At 37.3% G+C, this 21,023-nt stretch overlaps 3 protein-coding genes across 20 annotated transcripts in view; 2 read left to right on the plus strand and 1 right to left on the minus strand.

Annotated features, from left to right (window-relative positions):
- LOC101155504 (RNA polymerase II elongation factor ELL) overlaps positions 1 to 2,984 on the plus strand; it is a 33,454-nt gene extending 30,470 nt beyond the window's left edge. The window contains exon 12 of the mRNA XM_011492900.4: positions 419 to 2,984. Coding sequence (XP_011491202.1) covers positions 419 to 529 — 111 coding nt within the window. The 3' untranslated portion in view covers positions 530 to 2,984. The remainder of the gene's footprint in view (positions 1 to 418) is intronic.
- Positions 2,985 to 3,171: 187 nt separating this feature from the next.
- Positions 3,172 to 11,905, plus strand: wdr93 (WD repeat domain 93). Of its 18 annotated transcripts, none has more exons than XM_078945285.1 (16): positions 3,172 to 3,271; positions 6,536 to 6,626; positions 6,758 to 6,959; positions 7,090 to 7,154; positions 7,233 to 7,311; positions 7,386 to 7,471; positions 7,654 to 7,738; positions 7,932 to 8,055; positions 8,194 to 8,255; positions 8,405 to 8,491; positions 8,582 to 8,713; positions 9,675 to 9,879; positions 10,004 to 10,064; positions 10,182 to 10,338; positions 10,465 to 10,651; positions 10,774 to 11,905. In XM_078945285.1, the coding sequence occupies exons 1-16, from the start codon at positions 3,261 to 3,263 to the stop codon at positions 10,871 to 10,873; spliced, it is 1,734 nt and encodes a 577-aa protein (XP_078801411.1). In that variant the 5' UTR covers positions 3,172 to 3,260; the 3' UTR covers positions 10,874 to 11,905. The 18 variants fall into 18 exon arrangements, 17 of the variants coding, with proteins under 17 accessions (XP_078801411.1, XP_078801403.1, XP_078801409.1 ...); XM_078945277.1 differs by having other exon boundaries at positions 3,174 to 3,440; positions 6,528 to 6,626; positions 8,173 to 8,255; positions 8,579 to 8,737; XM_078945283.1 differs by having other exon boundaries at positions 3,174 to 3,440; positions 6,528 to 6,626; positions 8,173 to 8,255; positions 8,579 to 8,713.
- Positions 11,906 to 12,306: 401 nt separating this feature from the next.
- Positions 12,307 to 20,808, minus strand: LOC101167607 (gonadotropin-releasing hormone II receptor-like). Its single transcript, XM_004067289.5, has 4 exons — positions 20,678 to 20,808; positions 17,680 to 18,273; positions 14,537 to 14,741; positions 12,307 to 12,966 (listed from the first exon to the last, which is right to left on the minus strand). Exons 2-4 carry the CDS (start codon positions 18,253 to 18,255, stop codon positions 12,440 to 12,442), a joined length of 1,308 nt encoding a protein of 435 aa, XP_004067337.2. The 5' UTR covers positions 18,256 to 18,273; positions 20,678 to 20,808; the 3' UTR covers positions 12,307 to 12,439.
- Between the last annotated feature and the right edge of the window lie 215 nt (positions 20,809 to 21,023).

Here is a 21,023-nt window from a genome sequence, read left to right on the forward strand (position 1 = left end):
GTTTTAGGTTGGGTTTGTGAGCTTACAGCTAGCGGGAGAGAGTATAAACAGATGGATGATGGGAAGTGTGGTAGGGCTTACTCTATGCCCTCCAGTAACTTGTAGGTGAATTTCTAATGTACTACCGCTGCTCTGAAGAAACTATGTCCTAGAAAACAAACCAGGTTTTTGATTTGGGATAAAAACTGCATCATCCTAATTAGGTCTGCTGGGAACGCTGTGAAAATAGCTCGAAATAGAATCAGAGTGGGACTTTACACAGCTTAATGTTGAGACAAGTCAATACTGTGCGATTTTTTGATGATCTTTCTTTAACTTGTATTTTTTTTTAATCTTAGTACTTTTACCAGACATTCCAAATTGACACAGTACAGCTACAAACGGTCCTTCAATGACACACCGTCTCCTCTTTTTACAGAAGTTTCCAGGCTACAGGGAAGAAAAGAAGCGCTGCGAGTACCTTCACGAAAAACTGTCCTACATCAAACAGCTCATCATAGATTATGACCTTTCTAAAGCTTCTTTGTAGCATTCGGTTGAGTGTTGATGCATCTCGAGCAAGAATCACAGGCTGAGAGGACAGTAACTGCTGTGAGCACAAATTTTTTAATATTTTTTTTTCTTTTTTTTTATCAGAGACTCAAAAGGCTCTGGTTATATTTGTGAACAGGAAAAAAAAGGGCTGAAAAAGTGAGCACTCAGAAAAAGCTGTTTTGTTGGGGTTCACAGATTAGCTCATCCACATTTTTGACACCTGGTAGATCTTTGCTCGCTTTAACTGCTTTCATACTTAAAGATTTCAGTGAGTGACGTGGTTTTCGTTTGAAATACTTCAAACTCAAGAAGTTTAAACATCCCTTTGTTGCATATCTTCTTAGAGGTTTATCATATTACACAGAACAAGCTTGTCTCCTGAAGGTTTCTGAAGTAATTTGAGTTTAAAACGGATTGATATTTTTAAATGACATTTTTATTTTGAAATGGAAATTAGAGACACTCATTGACAGATTTGACCGATTTTAGCGACAAGGAAATAATAGGACATTTTATTTGGGAATATTTGCAGTGGAGTCTAAACTGTTAAATCAAATGGGAACTGTAATGACCCTTCCACTATCTTAGAGGTTTGTTTAATAAAAAAATGCATGCATGAAAGTACATGTAAGTATTTTTCTAAACATGTTTCCTGTCTATTTGTAAAACAACCAAAATTGTGCAAAATGTAACTTTTAAATACAGATGTACTTATTTTTGATGCTCTTTTCTCTCCTGTGACATTTCCACTTGTGTTTGTATTCTTTGCAGCAAAGCAAAGAGAACCAGAGTTAGTTAGGTTTCAAACTGTTCCTCTTGTACGTCCTGCAGAGGGATTTATTACAGTATCAGGCACTACTCTGGTATTTTAGGTGGTGCATTGTTTTGTTGCTCTATTTGTGTGGTTGACTTCCAAATCAACCTGATTTATTTAACCTTGGTTTTCCAAATTATTAGTGCCCATTCCAATTGTATTTTTTTCTTTGTTTTTATTGAATGTTGTCAGAAAGAAGCCTTAAAACCCGCTTTTAAAGGTGACAGTCATCAGACTGCAGACATCTGCACATTATCCTGCCTTATTTCACTGCTAACAGTTTCTTTTTAAACTCTTTCAGTGGACACCACAGGTGGCTTTCAAAGTTTTAAAATGCAGTTCTATCATAGTTTTTTTTCTTTTTTCACCACCTGGAGGCAACAGACTCATCAGTCGTACTTAGGAAACCACTGGTACTTTTTGAGTAGGGGTGCAACGGATCACAGATCACCCATGATCCGTACGGATCGGGCTCACAGATCACCCATGATCCGTACGGATCAGGATCACAGATTACCTGTGATCCCGTACGGATCACACATGTACCGCAGACCCCCCCCCTCCTCATGCGCACCTTGTATGCGTATCATTAAAATCAATTGTCCGTACACACCGAACGCATTTCCTGCGGCAAATTCATGTACGCTGTCTTTGTACTAGCATGTGTCAAAGTTGCTGCTTGATGTTTGTCCAGAAGTGTGTTAACTTGCAGCTTCCTGTGTGTGTGTACGGAAGCTCCTCCCCCCTTCCTCCCCCCTGATTCTCTTACTTTGTTTTTTTGTTAATTTATTTTTTTAAGATGCAATGTCTCAAAGCGCGTTTGGGCATCTTTTTATATGAATAAATATCTTGAGTTCAAAGATCTAATTAATATTTTGTTTTTGTAAATAGGCCTCATTGAGCTAATATTTTGAATTTATAATGCATTTGTGTCTCTGTGTATATGTCTAGAAGTACTTTATATATATATATGCTCTATTAAATCAATGCTTTGAAGCTTTACAAAAACAATATTAATAGATGATTTGCATGCTGTTTTTTTTTTTTTAACTTATCCCCAAAATGACACGATCAGAACCGTGAGTTTTGTGATCCGTTACACCCCTTTTTAAGGGATCAAGGGGGATAAAAAAAAAAAAGGTTTTCGGTATTTCTCATACCGCTGATGTTTTTGCTGCTGCTATTGTTCCTGTTGGCCTCCTATGAATGTGACACTTTTTTCTGGGTGCTTTCTGCATCTTTTCATGTTTTCTGTATTCTCTGATTTACTGAATAGGAGGGTAAAGATTAAAAAAAAAAACAACAAGTCAAATTGTAAGGACCTAAGTTGTTTTTGGTTGAATTAAATGTAGACCACTTTTATGTCTCTCAAAAGTATTACATTCCCTGAAGACGGATGATTTTTTTTTATTTATCTCTTCAAGTTCTTTAACTAGCTTTTAAAGGTGTTTGGGTTTTATTTAATATTTATTTTCCTCTCTATTTGGCTAGTGTTAAACATTTACAAGGCACCACTTCACACTATGCTAAACGCAATGAAGGAGACAGTGCATACGGAAATAAGCTGCAATTTAAAAATGTGCATTTTTCTCTTGTGATGTTGTGAAAAGCATATTAAAATGACATTAAAAACAAATTTGCTCTGAGTTGTTTTAACTGTCTTTTTATGATTATAGCTTCCTGTGTGTAAGGACTATTTATGTTAACAGTTTTTCCGCATACATCAGTGAAAAAAACAGATTTTTTTTATTGTTTCCATTACTAAGGCTGAAATAACGTAGCGCCGGCGGGGTGGCGTCACCACGTTTCCTCTGCGTGCCAACGCTGTTGTCATGACGATTGCTACGACTCTTCGGTTCGTCTTTCGTCTCGCAGACAATGGAAGAATACATCAACCCTTTGATACTTAGTAATGATAACAAGGTGTCACGGTGAACACGATGTTCTAAAAAGTTTTTTTTTTATTTAAATTAATTTGCTTATCCTTAACTTTTAATGGTCAACGAAACTTTTCAGTGAAGGGAAACTGTGTGAGTGAGTTCACAGTTGAGATATTTAATAAAACACTTCAACTCAAGGATTGCACCTTTTGGTAAGTTTTTTTGATTTTAGGTAAGTATATTTTTTGTTGTCGTGTTTTGTGGGTTCCTCCTGTCACAGTTAAGAAATGATCCACAGGGGGGTATTCCAGGAAGCGGGTTATGCCAGTTACCATGGTAAGTTTGAGGCTACCTCAGGTTTCGGTTTCAACAATGGAGGTTTGTTTCAGGGTATGTCAAGTTGCCATAGCAACTCGTGCTCTGAACATAACCTGGTCTGGAGCAGGGGGGTATTCCAGAAAGCAGGTTATGCTAGCTCCCACGATAAGTTTGAGGCTAAGGAAGTTGATAACCTCAGCTTTTGGTTCCAGAAATGGAGGTATGTCTCAGGGTAGGTCAAGTTACCATGGCAACTCATGCTCTGAACATAACCTGGTTCGGAGCAGGTTTAGTTGAAGATTAGTTTGTTTACGGAGAGGTGAAGCAGCATGGCGTGTCCATTTGAAGATGATTTAGTGGATGAAAAAGCTCAGATAATACTTTTTCCACCATGAGAGGATGATGAGACCACGTATGGATGTTGTATAGATAAACTTTTTTACTTTGATCTAACTTAATTATTTGCTTCAGTTAAGATAAATCATTTTTTTGTTAGGTCACCTTAAAAATAACACGTGGTTTTCAGACAATTATTTTCTTTTCGTTCAAATTAATTCAATTAAGTAGGCGTAACTTTGATGCTGCCGTTAGATTGGCACCGCAAGGGATTCTGGGATATCATTCCCTTTGCCTGTCTGGACGGATTTGGGTTTAAGTGTGGGTTTTTTACAAAATGTGTTTAGTTGTATAGCTGTTTTACTGTGTTTCACCGTGTTTTGCCGAGCTATTTTGTCCTGCTATGCTTACGTCTCTGCACCATGAGTGAGAGTAAAGTAGAGGATGATGAGTTTATATAGCACCTCTACCACCCAAACCTGATATGACAGTGATGGAACATTCTGTAATGAACTTTTGCACTCCGTGCATTTTTTCCGTTCTTTTTATTGTTATAAAAATGAGCATATCTGCCGGCTCAAACTTAGACATATGAAAGTTCAAGAAATATAAGTAATTAAGATGGAAAAAATATTAATGAAGTAATGTGACATTTAGTTAGATAAATATGTAAATTTCAGTTGTATAAACAATTATTGAGTTTGAATAAATTTAACTAAATTATCTTTCAGCCGTGTTACTTTTTTGATGGACTTATAATTTCTATCCGCCGTCATTAAAATATCGGACTCCATCTCACTTCCGTCTCAAGTGTCGCCTTTTTTTTTTTTTTTCTCCACGCGTTTCCATGGTGACTCGAGAAATCGGCGATCTATTGACAATGTCTTTATGTACCGTGCGTTAACCCAGGGTTACCAAGTCGAGCGTAATTACGCCAACTCATATCCGGTCTTTTGGAACCGACATACCCAGAGTAAGCAAGTTCAGGCGGATTTCAGCCAGAGTCCAGGCTTAAAGTCAGGCTAGTTTAAACATGCTTCCTGGAATACCCCCCAGGTTTAGTTGAAGGTTAGTTTGTTTTCAGGGGGGTGAAGCAGCATGGCGTGTCCATTTGAAGATGATTTAGTGGATGAAGAAGCTCAGATAATACTTTTTCCACCATGAGAAGGTGATAAGACCACGAATGGATGTTGGAAAGATAAACTATTTATATTGATCTAACTTAATTATTTGCTTCAGTTAAGATAAAAAATTTTTTTTTAGTTAAGTGAGCCTAAAAATAACACGTAGTTATCAGACAGTTATTTGACTTTCATTCAAATTAATTCAATTAAGTAGGTGTAACTTTAGTGCTGCTGTTAGATTGGCACCGCAAGGAATTGTGGGATATAATTCCCTTTGCCTGTCTGGGCGGATTTGGGCTAAGTTTGGGTTTTTGACCAAATGTGTTTAGTTGTTTAGCTGTTTTACAGTGTATTGTCTAGTTATTTTGTCCCACTATGTTTAATTCTTTCTGCACCATGAGAGAGAGGCAGGGAGAGGATGATGAGTTTATTTAGCACCCTTACTTACATAATTAGCACCCTTACTTACATACATTGAAATGTTATAGACAAAAATTTAGTTACCGAGTTCATGTTGTTGATCTACTTTCTGTCATTCATTTTATTGTTATAAAACTGAGTATATCTGCAGCCACAAACTTAGACATACGACAGTTCAAGAAGTACCATAAGTTGAGGTGGAAAAACATTTAATTGAATTGGAGTAATATGACATTTAGTTAGATAAATATATAAATCTGAGTTGTAAAAAGAAATATTGAATTGGATAGAGACGTAAGAAATTAGGTTGAATAAATTTAACTAAAGTACTTATTGATTGATTTGAGTTAAGTTGAGTTGGATAAGTTGTATAAATATGTGTCACAATGAAAATGAGATGGAAACTGGTGTGTTTACTTTGTACGTTATTTTTCTCAAAGCAGAAACTCTGTTTTTTTTCTTTTTTTTGCTGATGCAGCCGTATTACTTTTTTGATGGGCGTATAATTTTCATAAGACGTCATTAAAATTACAGACTCCGTCTCACGTGTAGCGCTCTCTCTTTTGTTCTCCACGCGTTTTCCATGGTGACTCCGGGAATCGGCGATCCATTGAGAATGTCTTTATGTACTTGCCGTGCACACGCATTTACCCAGGGTTACCAAGTCGAGCGTAACCACGCTAACTCATATCCGGTCTTTTGGAACCGACATACCCAGAGTAAGCAAGTTCAGGCAGATTTCAGCCAGAGTTCAGGGTTAAAGTCAGGGTAGTTTAAACGTGCCTTCTGGAATACCCCCCCCCCCCCCCCCCCCCCCAATGTTTTACTTCCCAATTTAAACTGTTTCACCCTGTAAGGCTGCTTTGAATTCTAAAAGAACATCTTACTCTGACAGACATGCAATTAAAAAGATTTTCAACTGAAAGGAAATGCACACACAAGAAGCAGGTTGGAAGTTGAGTTCCAGTGTGTACGCAATCAGCTGGCCCCTGACTGACCCCAATCCCCTGTACACAAAACTGTACAGCCGTGTGGTTCCCTGCCTGACATGGCTTCTATTAACCGTTTTCTAAAAACATATTCAAATGTCCTGAAATGCAGTTTTACAGGTCAGCTGGACAAAAAAGCGGAGAAATGGCAGCAGCTTGCAACCCAGAAGAATGCACAGTACCTACTGTGGAACTGGAAAGTGTCACGCAGGTAGAATGTATGAGGGATTTAGAATTTTTTGTCTTCTTAAGTGAGGATTGTTTTGACAAATACATTCTCAGAGAGCAAATCGTTTTTTTTAATTAGAAATATAATAACTGATATAACTATTTTTTGGACAGTCTCCAGAGAGCACCAACTGCATAGCCTGCACAGAGGACGGCAGGTACCTCTCTCTGGGTCACTGCAGGGGTTTGTCTGTGTGGTGTGCATCATCTTTTGTCCGAGTTGCCGAATGGCTGCAAGATCAGCTTGAAATAACCTTCCTGCAGATGACCAGAATGGCTAAGATGACCTATCTGCTTGGTTCTGTTGATGATATGGGTTGGTGAAGTCTGTGCATTTAAAAATGTTCAATTTTGTGCCAACTAAAACCTCTAATTAAAATGACCCTACAGTAAAACCTGGCTCCTTTCATTTACATCCTGTCGTTCTACTGTCATTCACGTTGTAGGTGTTGCTAGACTCTTCATATTTCACTGTGATGACATTCATCTTCTAAGTGTCATAAATGCCATGGTGTGTATTGTATTGTCACTTTTTTGTTCAAAAGCTGCCTTTTGGTGACTATTTTTTACTAATAGATATCATTGTCAGGAGGATATTAACCATAGAAGTATTTGTTCAACATTTGCTCTATATGGAAGTGGCCATTTTGGAGCAGCATCAATCAGCTGTAAGTGAAATTTGCCTTCATGTATTTGAGTTAAATAAATTACATTTGGCGCATTGAATTATAATTTTTTTAAGGTAATGGTGCCTCTTGGCTCGAGGTCTATCAGTTACCTGTAGCAGTGTGGCTGGCAGAATTAGAGACTGTGTCGGCACGAGAACAGGTGAGAAGCTTTGATTCAGTCTGTCCTCAGCCCTTCAATTCTTTTAATAATGTTTCTGAGTTTTGCTTTAGTTTCAAGACTTTTCTTGGAGACGTCCTTACATTTTCTTTACGGACATATTTACTGAAACACATTCAAATAAATATGTTCAAAACTGACTTGGAATTTTTGTCAACCTCCAGGATCCAAATGTAACTGAAAGTGTTGATGTGAAATGGTCTTCAGTTGAGGTGCTGATTAAAATCACTCCACCCCATCTTCCAGCCGGTACTAGACACATATTTATTGCTCTTTGGTGTCATTTGGATATTAAGCATCTACAAAACTTTAAAACACAAACAATTTCCTTCAAGTTATTACTTACAAGCTGAATGAAAAATTCAAGACATCTACAAGTTTATATAAGGAATCTCATTTTTAAAAGCTGAAAATGCTCCTTGCTGTTCTTGCTGTTTTGCAGGAAATTCACAAGGTGGCGCTCTTGGAGCAGATCTTTTAAAACACTGTTTGGTTGTGGATGAAATACGAAGCAGCAGCTGTCTTGATGCAGATGCAGGAACAACAGACACTTCTAGAAGTCCAAGGTGCAAATACTGTCAGCAATTACTAATTTCAGTTTCAGACTTTTAATTTGCGTTTGAGGTTAAATTTTACAGCAAAACAAACCAAAGTGAAAATGCTTTTCATCCTTTGTCCTTCAGGTTGAATGATATCTCTTTCAGGTGGTGTACTCATCACTTCCTCCTCAGTTGTGATCCATTTTCTGGCCAACCTTTGCAGTCAGGTGGGTACTAAATTGCTATTTTGTTCCAGATGGCTCTTGGGTTATACACTTTTCATCAGATTTGACAATGCAACAAAAACTTACCAATGTCCGCATCAGTGCACATGTTTGGATTTAAAAGGACAAGTCTCATTCACTCTTTTCTGTAGAGCTGCCTGTTGCTGTTGCTGTGTGGTGGAGTGGCAGCCATAATCTCCTTCAGTATTCACTTCAAAAGGTTTCAATTAAAAAAGCAGGCAGGAGACATTTTATTTAACATTTAAAATATTCTTAACACACAATCTTAAAAGGTTTTTGGTTTGAGTCCTTCCTAATGTTTGAAGCAGAGGCAGCTCCCACGCCGGATTCTTTGTGGCCAAACGCAAACAGAATCATCTGCTCGGCTGTGAGCAGACGCACAAGATACATCGCTCTGGGGCTGGATGATGCTTTGGTGTGTGTCTGGGACAGGAGGACCGGTGAGCCAACACTACAGCATACAGGTTCCCATATATATAAAGTATATGTATATAAACATATATCTATAAAATCAACTTCACGTCAACTTCACTGGCTATTGTACATCTTTAAATGTATTAACCTCAGTTACCCAGAAGATCTCAAACAATATCTAATTCCTTTTCAGTCTTCTTATAATTTGCGCTATGCAGATAAATTTTTTGTAGTTGTTCCAAGAATTAAAAAAGAAATCGGAAAATATTTATTTTATTACAAAGCACCCTCTGACTGGAACAATCTTCCTCCATTCATTCGCTCTTGAACCTCAATCTTAGCATTTAAGGTATTTGAGATGGCACATATATATACACATTATAATTGCAAAATAATTACGTTATATATATATTACATAACATTATATATATATATATATATATATATATATATATATATATATATATATATATATATATATATATATATATATATATATATATATATAGTTTATTTATTTATTTATTTATTTTTACATTCAAGTCCCTTTAGGGGCTCTATAGCAAAGTCCAGGTCTGTGCAACCCTAATATACTAAAAACATGACTAAGCCAAAGCCTGGAAAACAAGACATAGTGCATTATTTGGTCACTAAAAAAGGAAAAATAAAACTAATTTGCTGCCAATAAGTTAATTTGTCATTAAAAAACAGGTTACACAATTATTAAGTTGTTAAAATAGTTAAAACTAGAAAAAATAATAATCAATATGAAGAAAACACTTCATGACTACACTATTGTGAATTTACAATAAATATTCACCGCTGCATAATTCCAAAAATCTAGTAGAAGAATTGTTTTAATATTCTGACATCAATATTACGAAAAGAGACTCAAGCCAGTCACTCAGACTGATAGTTTCAGGGATTTGGTTAAGAGGTAAACAGGTTTTTCTTCTCAGATATACAGTTTTCTTTTCCTGTCCTCAGGTGCACCACTCTCCATCATCTCTCTGCCAAAATACAGCTCCCTCCTCAGGATGGAGTATTTAGATTGTTGGCCTGAGCTGCTTCATCCCTCTCAGACTCCAGCTGCAGAAGTGGTCCATCTTTTGGTGATGAGTAAAGGTGGAGAACTCTACATGATCAGAGCAGAACGAGGAACCCATACCTGCACCACACAACTGAGTGAAAGGTTACTACACAAGTTTAATGTTTCTATTTATATATTTTTCCTGTTTTTAAATCCAGGCAAAGAGATTTGCCACTGTTCAGTCCATCTGAGTTACATGACTTTAAATTTCTTTTGTTGGTTTTAGACCAAATGATAGCAGAGATCTACCATCAGTTACCATCTCAATGCCGTTCCTGCCAGGCATAGTAGGACTCTGATTGATGCGTTAAAACATTATTTGCTTTTATAAACTCTATAATCTAAGATATAAAACTTTATAATGAAGGATAAAAAGCAATTTTTTTATCGTCCTTTCTGAACAGTTGCTCATAATACAAAGAAATGGAAAAATGTTCCTTCAAGATGTCATCAACAAAACCGCGGTGTGCTTCTTGACTCCTCCCACTCCTTATCAGTTTTCTTCTGCCTGCAATCCTGTGTTTGTTCTGGATCCCCAACTCCAAGCTTTGTTCATACGAGGTAAACCCAGACACCACTGGACTGTTTCATCTGTTTTGTGAGAAAACTTCACAGGGTAAGGTTAATTGGTCTTGTCAGGGAAAAAGCGTTTTGTTTAGTAAATGCCACTATTTGTGAGTTACTCAGGTGACCTGGAAAACAACGGCAGCCATTCTTTGAAAGAGGCTATCCAGAGCCGCCTCTTTGTTTTCCGTTTTGGACAGTGCTGCATCATTGAGCAGCGAATAGTTTCACATCCAGCCTCTTCACAAAGACAGAACGCAGAGAGCCATGGAACTCCAGAGGAAGCATGCAGTCTCTACCTGCAGCAAAGGTTTCTATGACCTGATGTGTTAAATTTAAGAGCTTGTGGATTTTTCACTTAAAACTGATCAAATTTAAATGTTAAAGCTGTGTTTTTTCTGTTTTTTTATGACTGCTGTCTCTGGATGAAAGGAATAAGGCTTTGGAACAGACATTTGAGAGGCTGCACAAAACCGCACAGATGATTGAACAAAGACAGCAGAACTACAACAAGCTGAGGAAGAAAAAATGACAGTTCTCCCGTGTTTTGCAGCACTTATTTGCCCATTTTCATCATCAAAAGCTTAATTTGTTGCTGAGGTTTCTTACCGTATATCTTGAATTTCTTTAAAATCCTTTCCTCTTATTTTTTAAGGCACAACCCTGTTTTTCCATTGTGGTTGACCAGCTGTTTGAGCAAAAAGAGCAGAATACACAGAGCTCTTCACACTTTGCATGGTTTTGCAGCGTGAGCACTATGCAAATGATTTTGCTGCAGTATAGATTTGTCAGGAAGGACACGTACCTCAGCAGACCTGTAATAAAAGGCAAGAAAGCACTTTGAGGGATGGAAAAAACCTAATATGTGAATACACCTACTTTTTTAATACTACGTTTATCTTCTTTGCTATAAAGGGTTGAAAGTGTGTGTGTGTGTGTGTGTGTGTGTGTGTGTGTGTGTGTGTGTGTGGAAGTTTTGATGGATAGGCATAGCAAAAAGTTTTCATGTCTGTATGTTGAATCATTTGGGTGTTCTGAGGAAATAGCTGACCCATCTCCTTTTTTCCCTTGTATTTAATTAATGTTCTTGCAGCAAAACTTGACATGAAAGTTGTACCTGTAAATAATTGCATCTATTACTTTAAACAAATTACTTTTTCTTTTTATAATTTAATTAAATAGATGAGAAGCTGGCTAAAATGAATGTACATTTTTATTGGGGTTGGAATGCTTAACTGTTTCCTGTCTTATATTTTCAGATGATTTGAAAGAGGTTTTTGTTGGTCAGAATTGACAAAAACCTGGGGAAAGTTATGTAATTTTCAGCACACTGACACATGTATCCCCTGTATTGACGTGTTATTCCTACCACGACAAAGGTGGATAAAGGTGGAAAGATTTCATGTAATCCATGGACACCAGTGAAGATCACAAATGATTGAAAAAAAAAGGTTCAGAGCACTGTCTAGTGGGTCTAGATGACCCAACTCCCAACGTTAAAGTGCCTAGGATAGCACAAGGGGAACCGAGAATAATAAAGCCAAAAATAATGATGATGAATGAACACCTTCAACAGGATCTTTATTGTTTGTCGAAGTGCAGAAACAATGTGGGTAATAAAAATAATGGAATGTTTTACTTCAAACAATACAACCTAAAACAAAATGTACTTTTACACCAAATGGTACAGGTGTTTTATTTTCTATTTCTCCTTTTACATTTACAATTTGTAGATGACAATGATTCTAAAAGGAATCAAGTTTGCAGAAAATCAGTTTGTTACCTTGTCAACATGAAAAACCTTTTCATGTATTGTTTTTAACCATGTTTTATTCCTTTTTTTCTACCCAAACAGCATCATAAACTTTGGGCCCACATTTTGTTCACAAGGAATTATAAAAGAATAGTTTTTCTTTTTTTTGTTCAGAACTTTCCAAGAAATCCTAATGTATGCATTTAGTTTACAGTAGCTGTTGGTTCTGTGCTTTTTGTACAGTGGTATGAAAAGGCTTTAAATTGTAGGTTTAAATCCATACATCAAACTTGGGTCACCATATAACAAAATTATAATCCCGGTATCAAAAGCATCTTTACCCTCTCATAAAATGCTTTCACGGCTGGACTGGTTGAGAGATCTCACTGCCTTGCTCTCTGCCAACAGAAGATTCCCTTTGGGTGATGGTAAGTCTGCTTTGCTGTGGTTGTCTCTGTGCAGAACAAGTCTCTCCTGACTCGGATGCCATAACTTTCTTTTCAGAGACAGAGAACTTGCGGCACAAGTAAAGGATCCAGTCACGACAGTGTTGATGTCTGCATCTGTTGCCTCTGCAGCGTTGCCATAGAAACGCCGGAGCTTCTTTCGAAAGTGAATGGTGAACAAGCCGTAGATCACGGGGTCTAGGCAGGCGTTGAGCAGTCCAAAGATGAACAAAATGTGGGTCAAGGAGTGGGACACTTTCCCCTCAAGGTCATCGGGAGAGAACCAGTACCACAAGCCCAGCAGGTAGTACGGAGTCCAGCAGATTATGAAAGACAGGACGATCACTATACTCATTTTTAACGTTCTCATCCGGGCTTTAGGGATGTTGTTCTTGGAGCAGCGCAAGTGTAGCTCACTGGAGGGCACTGGGAACAGATCGGATAGAAATAAAGAGAATAGGACGGTTAAAACTTAACAATAGTTGATTTTTTTATCCAAATGTCCAAAAAAAAAAAAGTTTTATTTCAGTAGTTCATAAGGACCAAACAGGGGATTTGAAATGCCACAGCACTTGTCACTTGTCACAGCAAATATTGATCCAGCACTGCTGTACTCCTTGACCCATCAGAGTCAGTTTCTTATGCCAGGGAATAAGAGTTTTCTGCACTACCGCACACTGTAACACTTCACTGAACTGTGGCCAAAATCTGAACAAATTTTTTCAAGTCGTGACGCTTCTCCACAGGCTGAGCCAAACATTTGGTGTGTGAGGTGACCTGTGTGGCTTCGGCTTTAATTGATAAGCTCTGTTTTTCTGAGTAGTTATTCTGACTTTAACTCTAGAAATCCTTCCACTTCACAACATGATTGATCCATGTAACACACTATGAAGTGAGAGCTTTATAAACGTACAGAACTATCTCTACTGTAAAGCAGAGAGTGGTAAAAACTGTTTAAAATGCCAGGCACAGCACACCTGCACAAATAGGGAACTCTAATTGGCTCCTTCACCTTCTCAAGTCTTTCATTACGCCTACAAAATGAAGTTCATCAGTTTTACCTGCAGGTAAAACTGATGAGCCTCATTTTCTAGGGGGGGTCAGTGGAGAAAATGAAAAGATTACTGCTCCCAGTTTATCTACAGGGAGGCAGGCAGATGTGTCGGTACAAAAAAGATCTGAGATTTCCAGCTGATTTGATCAATCTGTTCAGACCAAAACACTGCTGCTTTAGTGTAAGATGATAGTAAGGTTCAGTAAATAATTTCAAGGACACAATAACTCTCAATGAGGTCTAAGTGTATAAAAGATGACAGCTTCAAATAGCTGAGTAAATGGTAAAATTAGGACCTAACTTCTATCGGTTTTTAGATGATGGATAGTTCAGTAATAAATTACGTATCTTACTGTAATCCTTAAAAGGGAACATCGTTCAACAGGACTTTATGACAGTTGCTCGAATTTCCTCCTGAAAATTCCTTATTTTGATCATTTTACCTTGGAGAACAATCTGAACAGAAAATATTAAATTGTGATGAGCCAAAAAGCAATTCGGACACCATGCTCTCTGTTTTTCTTTTCTTCTTTTTTTAAACAGCAAATATGACGTCACCGATTTCAAGAAGTGAAAAACTAATCAATACGATCATTTTACGACGACTATTTACGAATCCACTGTGTTCTATTGATGAAAACATTGATGGTTTATTCAAAAAATGTAATTTAAATACCTGTATTTCACAAAAACCTTTAAATTGCAATGCATTGTCGTCTATATCACCCAACCTAGTGAGTATCGATGCACACTGGATCTTCGCAGAGACTTTCGGGAAAATTTCTATAGGCCACTCAATATTGGAATTGTACATGCACTATCTTGTGAGTAGTGAAGGAATTTGGACACAACCTTTGTCAGTACGAAACTGGACCAAATTGCTATTTTAGTATTAAAGGTTGCAGAGCCCCTGTCCTAAACTTTGACCTCATAGGAACTCACAGTTGTCTCTTTTCAGTCGTTTGGAGATCTCACAGAAGATCCTGGTGTAGCAGGTGATCATGATGACCAGCGGCAGCAGGAACAGACAGGCAAACGTGAACAAGTTGTAGGCTGTTTCATGCCTGTGACTAACAAAACTTCCCCGAGTGGCACATTGAGTGAATTCCTCAGGATAGATTATGGTCACATTGTGGAAGAGGAAAATCTGTGAGGAGAAGTAAAAACACAAAATGGGAGTAGTGATAGATAGTAGCTTCATGAGTCAGATTCTAAAAACATCAAAGCACATGATTTTGCAAAAAATTAACTTTTACTATTGAAAATCGTGATTAAAAGTTCTTTCTATCTTTGGGATATTAGTTTTTAAGTCTTAGTTTTAATTTTTAACGAAAACTGCTCACTTCACCACTGCCTCCTCTGAACATAAACTGACAATAGTAAGTTTGAAGGGATTGTTACCAACTGTTGTTTTTCTTTTCTCTTGAATTAGGACATCAGCGTGGGAAATGCGGAAAAAAAAAGTCTCCTCCACTAAACAACCATGCAGAAATCATAAAATTGAATTGTTCTGAGCAGTTTCTTAGTAAGTGTGAGTTACTTTATCTGTGTAAACAAGCCCACATAGAGTAATAAGATACAAAAACCCTCATGAGACAACAATAAAATAAAAACGAGCAGGTCATATTCTGTCAGTTAATGTAAGCTTTGTGTGAATTCTCTGTTTTGTTATGCAGCACATGTCTTCCGTTGGTAAGATCACCTGTTGTGGATGATTTTGCATCAAATGCAGCATGTTATTAGCCTTGTCTTGGTCAAACATATGTTGTCTTCCTGAAAAAGTGAATTATTTATTGTTTCTTTTAAAATGTGTCAGTTGCTTTTTTCCCAACTGGAGCATTGTACCATAAAGGAGGCAGTTTTTTTAGCGGATCACTGATGACAAGCCGGATCTTGTCTTTAATTTGAAAGGTAATGATTTTGGGGGTTTATGAAACCGTTTTGGGTTATTTTGTCCCCCCCCCAAATTCGACAAATGGATCCTTTTCCGTTTCGCCTCAGTTCATTTATAAAAAGATGTGGCCCAGTGAAGACAAGCTGCACGCTCACATATGGCCTTTTTGTGCATGACTATGCATGTAAATGAGTTAGCGGATGTAAAACTGCTCTTAGCCATTGATTTCAGTCGTCTATGGAATGCTTTCCTGTCTGTTTTAAATGGGGGGAGGGAAGCAAAGATCACAAGCATTCAGTATCTATTTTCAGGTTTTCCTTTATGCTCAGAGATTTCTCCAGATCTTAAAAATTATTTTCTGTTCAATAAGGGGAATATTGTTTTTTAAAGATATTTTTTGTCCTCAAATTCAGCAATTTTATAATGATAAAATTAAGGCTTTTAAAAATATACAATATGCACCACTGTGAATAAAAGGTACGTCTTTTATTTTCTGCTGTTTCCTTCAAGGATCACTGGTGGGGTTCATCGGCCTTTATCTAACCATGTCCACTACTTCCTTTTCCTTGACATCTTTTTTCATGTCCTCTTTCATCCATAAATATTCTCTGGTTGTCACCAGGCGCTCTGCCTGGCAGTTAACCTCTGGGTCTTTCAAACTATTATATCTGGCTTCACTGGCTTTATCTCCTTAATTATTTAATACGAAACTTCTTATCAATCTCTAAGAGAACCTCAGTCATTGGTAAAAAATGAAAATGGTTTTTGTTTTTATCATGGTAAATTGCTAGTTTTTCTCTTTTCCTCTAATTTGCATCATGAGCTAATTCAGAATTGTCTTGAAACTTTTTTAGTCTGTATTAACAATACACTTATCCTTATGAAATTGTCTTGATTAAGATTCAAACACAACCAAAAGAAGTATTTTATGATCTTCTTTATTTCTACTCAGTGAAACCTGGACCTGTTTGGATAAAAACAATACTGGCTTCCTGGTAGAGGATACTTGCATGCTGTTAAATTGTTTCATTTTGTTCCACTTCATTTTGTTTCGTCGATTTATTTCCAACATATTATATAAACAATAGATACGTTTTAGGCTCGCTGATACCAATTTTGATTCATTCTTTCAAAATAGTCTCTATTTGACAGAACTTAAGAACTATAAACATGTTTTGAAAAGGAGACAAGCAGAAGCTTATCTAAGCCTACTCCTTTATACCCACTCAACTTTGACAACAAAAGTATAAACAAAAAAAATTATTTTATTGTATATTAGTAAAAAAAAAAAAAAAAACTTCAAATTTAAGTTTCAGTTATTTTAAAAAACTGTCTGGACCCATATTTCATATCCTGGTTATGACTTTATCTCAGGACCCAAAGTCCTTCTGGCAAGTCAGCTTAGCCCCCATCCAGCATCTAAAGTTCTCAAGTTTTTCCTGTTTCAGTGCTAAACTGCATTAATATTCAAGATCCACTAGATGTGAGAAGGGGTTTCCATGTGGAATCAGGTAGAAAACTCAAAGACAAAATCTAAACCCAGATGAGCTGCAGATGAAATATGTGGAGGTAGCAGTGAGGATGAAGATGATGGAAAACATTTTCTTTGAATGTTCAGAAAGGACGGCAGCTACTGGAATACAGTTCAACATGAGCAGGAGAACACACTAATCTTACAATGAATATTTCTTTTTGTGAATTTTAGTCAATAAAAACAACTTTGATGGCGGGTAAAATGGGAAAATAAAGAGGGATTACGACACTTGTTAGGTCAGATGTAATCCAGGACGCGTGACAATGATGCCCCAGGTTTTGACTGGCTCTCAGAGATCACGTGTTTCTTTTATCATCACATCATCCAGCCAAAATCACAAAATCCTGATGTCTTTTTGTGATGTTTCTTTCTAAATAATAATATTTGTGTTTTTTGTTAATTATCAGAAAGGAAAATAGAATAAACACTTCATCTTCCTCTAGAGTAAAAGTAAAACATTTAACTGTACAAAACTCAAAACATTTTGTTTCCCATTACGATAAACTGTACGAAGACAAACTTCTGCTTTAAAAAAGCACTGGTGATGTAGATTTTAGCACTTTTAATTTAACTAAATGCAAGTTAAAAGTTGAAAATCTGTAAAGTTGTTCTTGATCTTAAGTCTCCATGCACTTTCAATGCAGTAAGTGATTTTACCTGAGGGACTGAGAGGATCACACTCATCGCCCACGCCGCTATCAGCATGACTCTGTTCCTCATCCTGGCTTTATTGATAGCCAGAGGGTTGAGGATGGCTGACTGTCGGTCCAGACTGATCACCACGGTGACAAACGCGCAGGAGTACATCGCCTGAAGCTTCAGAAACATCAATAACCTGCAGGCAAAATCCCCGGCCAGCCACTGAACCGTGATGTTCCACACAGCATCCAGAGGCATCACGATGAAGGTCACCAGCAGATCTGCCACCGTCAGGTTGATGATCAGCACCTTAACGTGGGACTTTCGTTTCCCATCACTCTGTGCTGCCCACAGCACGGCCAGGTTAAAAAAGGCAGAAAAGCCGCACAGAATGAAGGTGATGATCACCCTGACTTTGGCTGCTGTGGAGAACGTTGGGAGCTGCAGGACATTGCAGCTGGTCCAGTTCAAAGAGGAGAAGTTGCAGCTGATGTTGGCTTGCTCATCCTCCAGCAGGTGATACATGGTTAGAGTAGATTCATAAAGAGAGTCATTCATTTCTGCAGCCTGCCAGAGGAGGATCATTCTTTTCATCCAACGCAAATGTCAGATCTGGAGAAAAACACAAAAACAGAACCAGACGGAGACAAAATGGATGAGTCAAGATATATCAAGTGCTTGAAGATCATCAGCGCACAGCTGTCAGGAAGAAAATGCAAACAGTTTATGAATGTATGATTCATACAGTTCTACATCACGAAGAAATAAAAATGGACTAAAACACAGCCACTGAGATGTTACCCAATGGGTTGCATTGGAATGATGGAGAAAGTTTTTGGCCTCTAGTTATTGCTATTTTGGTCTAAAAAAAGTCTCACTCCAATCATATTTTGATCTGTTGTAAAATTGTTCCCAGTGTTCTTTTACTCATGATTATACTGTTTTTTTGCCAAAATCCGAAAACCTGTCTTGTTTTTTAGTACATAGTTTCTGCAGAACGATAATGGTTATTTAGAGATTCACCTCTGTTTTGTGGGTGGGATTAATGGCGCACAGCAACCCCACCCCCCTTACCCCTCCCTTTTTCTAGGAGCCCAGAGCAGAGAGTTTGTGGTCCGCCCAGCTCATTTTCCACGACACAAATATGATATTTTTCCAACGGCATTTTTTTTTCATCTCTTCCTGATTCATAACGATTTTAATAGAGACATACTCTGAAATATTATTTTAATATTATATTTCTTCATCCATGTCATCTGTCATGAGAAAAAAAACACAAAATGACTGCGTTTGGTTTTCATTGCCAAACACACATTTCTTTGGAGTGAGTCTTTAATGAACCTTAGATATTTTTTTAAAATGAGCAACCAAACCAGATTGATGTTGGAAATCAATTCAACAACGGAGGATTTGTCTCTGACCTGTCAATCAAAACACAACTGCAATTCTAATAAAAGTAAAAATATATCAAGAAGACATTCAGCTACAGGAACGGAATTTTATGAAATGGTAATGAAAATAAATTTTGAGCGTGTCTAAATCTAGAAGTTGGGCGGTTTCAGCTAGTTTAAACTTTTCAAGATGAGAAAATAAAAGTAAGGATTTTAATTACATTAAAAAAAATTCAAATTCCTGAGTTCAAATCTTTAAACCAATTACCTTTTTTGAATGACTCTGAGTAAAAAGTATGTGACCCCCTTGAGTTTGTGAAAAACTAGAAAACGTAAATGAAAAAAAGAATCATTTTTATTCAGACTTTACAAGAGTTAAATCAACATTAAACGTCTCTGAAGGACACGTTTATCAAGTCTATCCTTTCTATGACTGAAGGCAATGTTTTATTACATGAAGGTAGCTGCGAGGGCTTTAGACCCTTTGATACCTTTATCATTGAACATATTTCATCACTACATCAACAAAAAGAATTTCAAATGCCAAAAAAAAGAGAAAAAAATGAGGAAATCATGTGTTACTTTCTTTGAGACAAAGATAAAACAAGAAAACAAGGTGGAAAACTGGGCACATAATCAAAGGTCTTTGTTGAGGCTTCATCCTTGCAGGCAGATGATCAGGAAGCATCTGGCTTGTCATCAGTATACAGTTGGAGAGACAGCCGTCTTGATATGGGCACATTACTGCAGCGGGGATGGCTGTCTTCTGGATGAGTATCACTGATGCTGAAACTGTTGGCAGAAGCTGCCTTTAGAGCATTGAGTTGAGTTTTTGCAAAACCTCTTGAATGTTATGAAACTGAACTAACACGCAAATGAAAATGAAAGATATTAAACTAGTAGCTGGGGCAGAAAAATATTTCTTTGGTTAAAAAAATTGTAAAATTGTCTTCAGTTGGTAAATCTTCAAAACGTAATAATAAAGTAAGGATTGAAATAAATTGCATATGAATATTAGGCTTTTTACTAAGATTTCATACTGCTTTTAGTCTATTAGTGTTTCTCCTGTGGTCAGTAATTACATGTATAAAAATTTAACCTAATTTGTTTTGAGAAAATATGAAACAGTTGGTATTTGCTGTGCAATAATTATATAAATCTGCAAACGCTGGGTCACTAATAAGTTCGAAGCTGAAGTTTAGTCCTTTTTTTCTATCATTTTTGACACATATCTGCATTTTTTTGAATGAAATTGATAGTTTGGGTGCCATGCAGCTCCTTACGTTATGGTGCATCAGATGTAATTAAAATGAGAAACCTTTGCCTCATTCGACTCCACAGTTTTGCCTGCTGCATCACGTCCACACACTTTAATAAATTAAATTCGATTTGCAACTGTTTTATTTACAGTTATGTAAATGATGCGCTGCTTTAGGGATTTGATGACCGTGTTTACATGTTCAGCCCGTTTTTCCCTTAACCAGCAAGAAAAATAAATGTATTTGGGGGGGAAAAAAAGAATCCCAATCATTTTAACAATATTCAACACATTCTTTTCTGTTAATTAAGCACTCTTTATCATTAAATTGCATGTTTAGAAAGAAAAACAACGACAATAAACTTACCATCGCAGGTGACGAGGTTGTGGGATTCCCCCCCTTAAAACCAACAATGAAAATTTATCAGAGGTTGCTGGGAGTCTGTGGTTTTCCTCTGCTGTGAGTTTGTTGGGCTCTAGGTTGCGGTGGTCTCTGCCTTTATCCGCGCATCAGAGAGAGCCGCGCGCACCTCCGGGGAGGGGTCTGACCTTAACTCCCAACACCAGCACAGCCAAGGACGCACGGCGTGCGCCACGACTGCTATCAAGATCTCATGCTTATCCGTACAGGAAACCATTAGGATGTCCTTCCCTGCTCAGGATCAAGGGGTTCTTTAGCCCTGTTTCATGTTCCAATCAAGTCATGGACAGAT

Source organism: Oryzias latipes, chromosome 3 (assembly GCF_053564925.1).
Source record: "Oryzias latipes strain Hd-rR chromosome 3, Olatipes_Hd-rR_3.1".
Taxonomy (NCBI): Eukaryota; Metazoa; Chordata; class Actinopteri; order Beloniformes; family Adrianichthyidae; genus Oryzias; species Oryzias latipes.

Bases quoted from the DNA above. Each gene is read 5' to 3' on its own strand.
- LOC101167607 (XM_004067289.5), bottom strand. From the start codon at position 18,255: ATGAAAAGAATGATCCTCCTCTGGCAGGCTGCAGAAATGAATGACTCT. The intron at 14,742-17,679 runs GTAAAATCACTT...TTCTCCTCACAG, and splicing joins TGATCCTCTCAGTCCCTCAG to ATTTTCCTCTTCCACAATGT. The intron at 12,967-14,536 runs GTGAGTTCCTAT...ATCTGTTCCCAG, and splicing joins ACGACTGAAAAGAGACAACT to TGCCCTCCAGTGAGCTACAC.
- wdr93 (XM_078945270.1), top strand. From the start codon at position 6,522: ATGCAGTTTTACAGGTCAGCTGGACAAAAAAGCGGAGAAATGGCAGCA. The intron at 10,065-10,181 runs GTAGGACTCTGA...CTTTCTGAACAG, and splicing joins TGCCGTTCCTGCCAGGCATA to TTGCTCATAATACAAAGAAA. The intron at 10,652-10,773 runs GTTTCTATGACC...TCTGGATGAAAG, and splicing joins AGTCTCTACCTGCAGCAAAG to GAATAAGGCTTTGGAACAGA.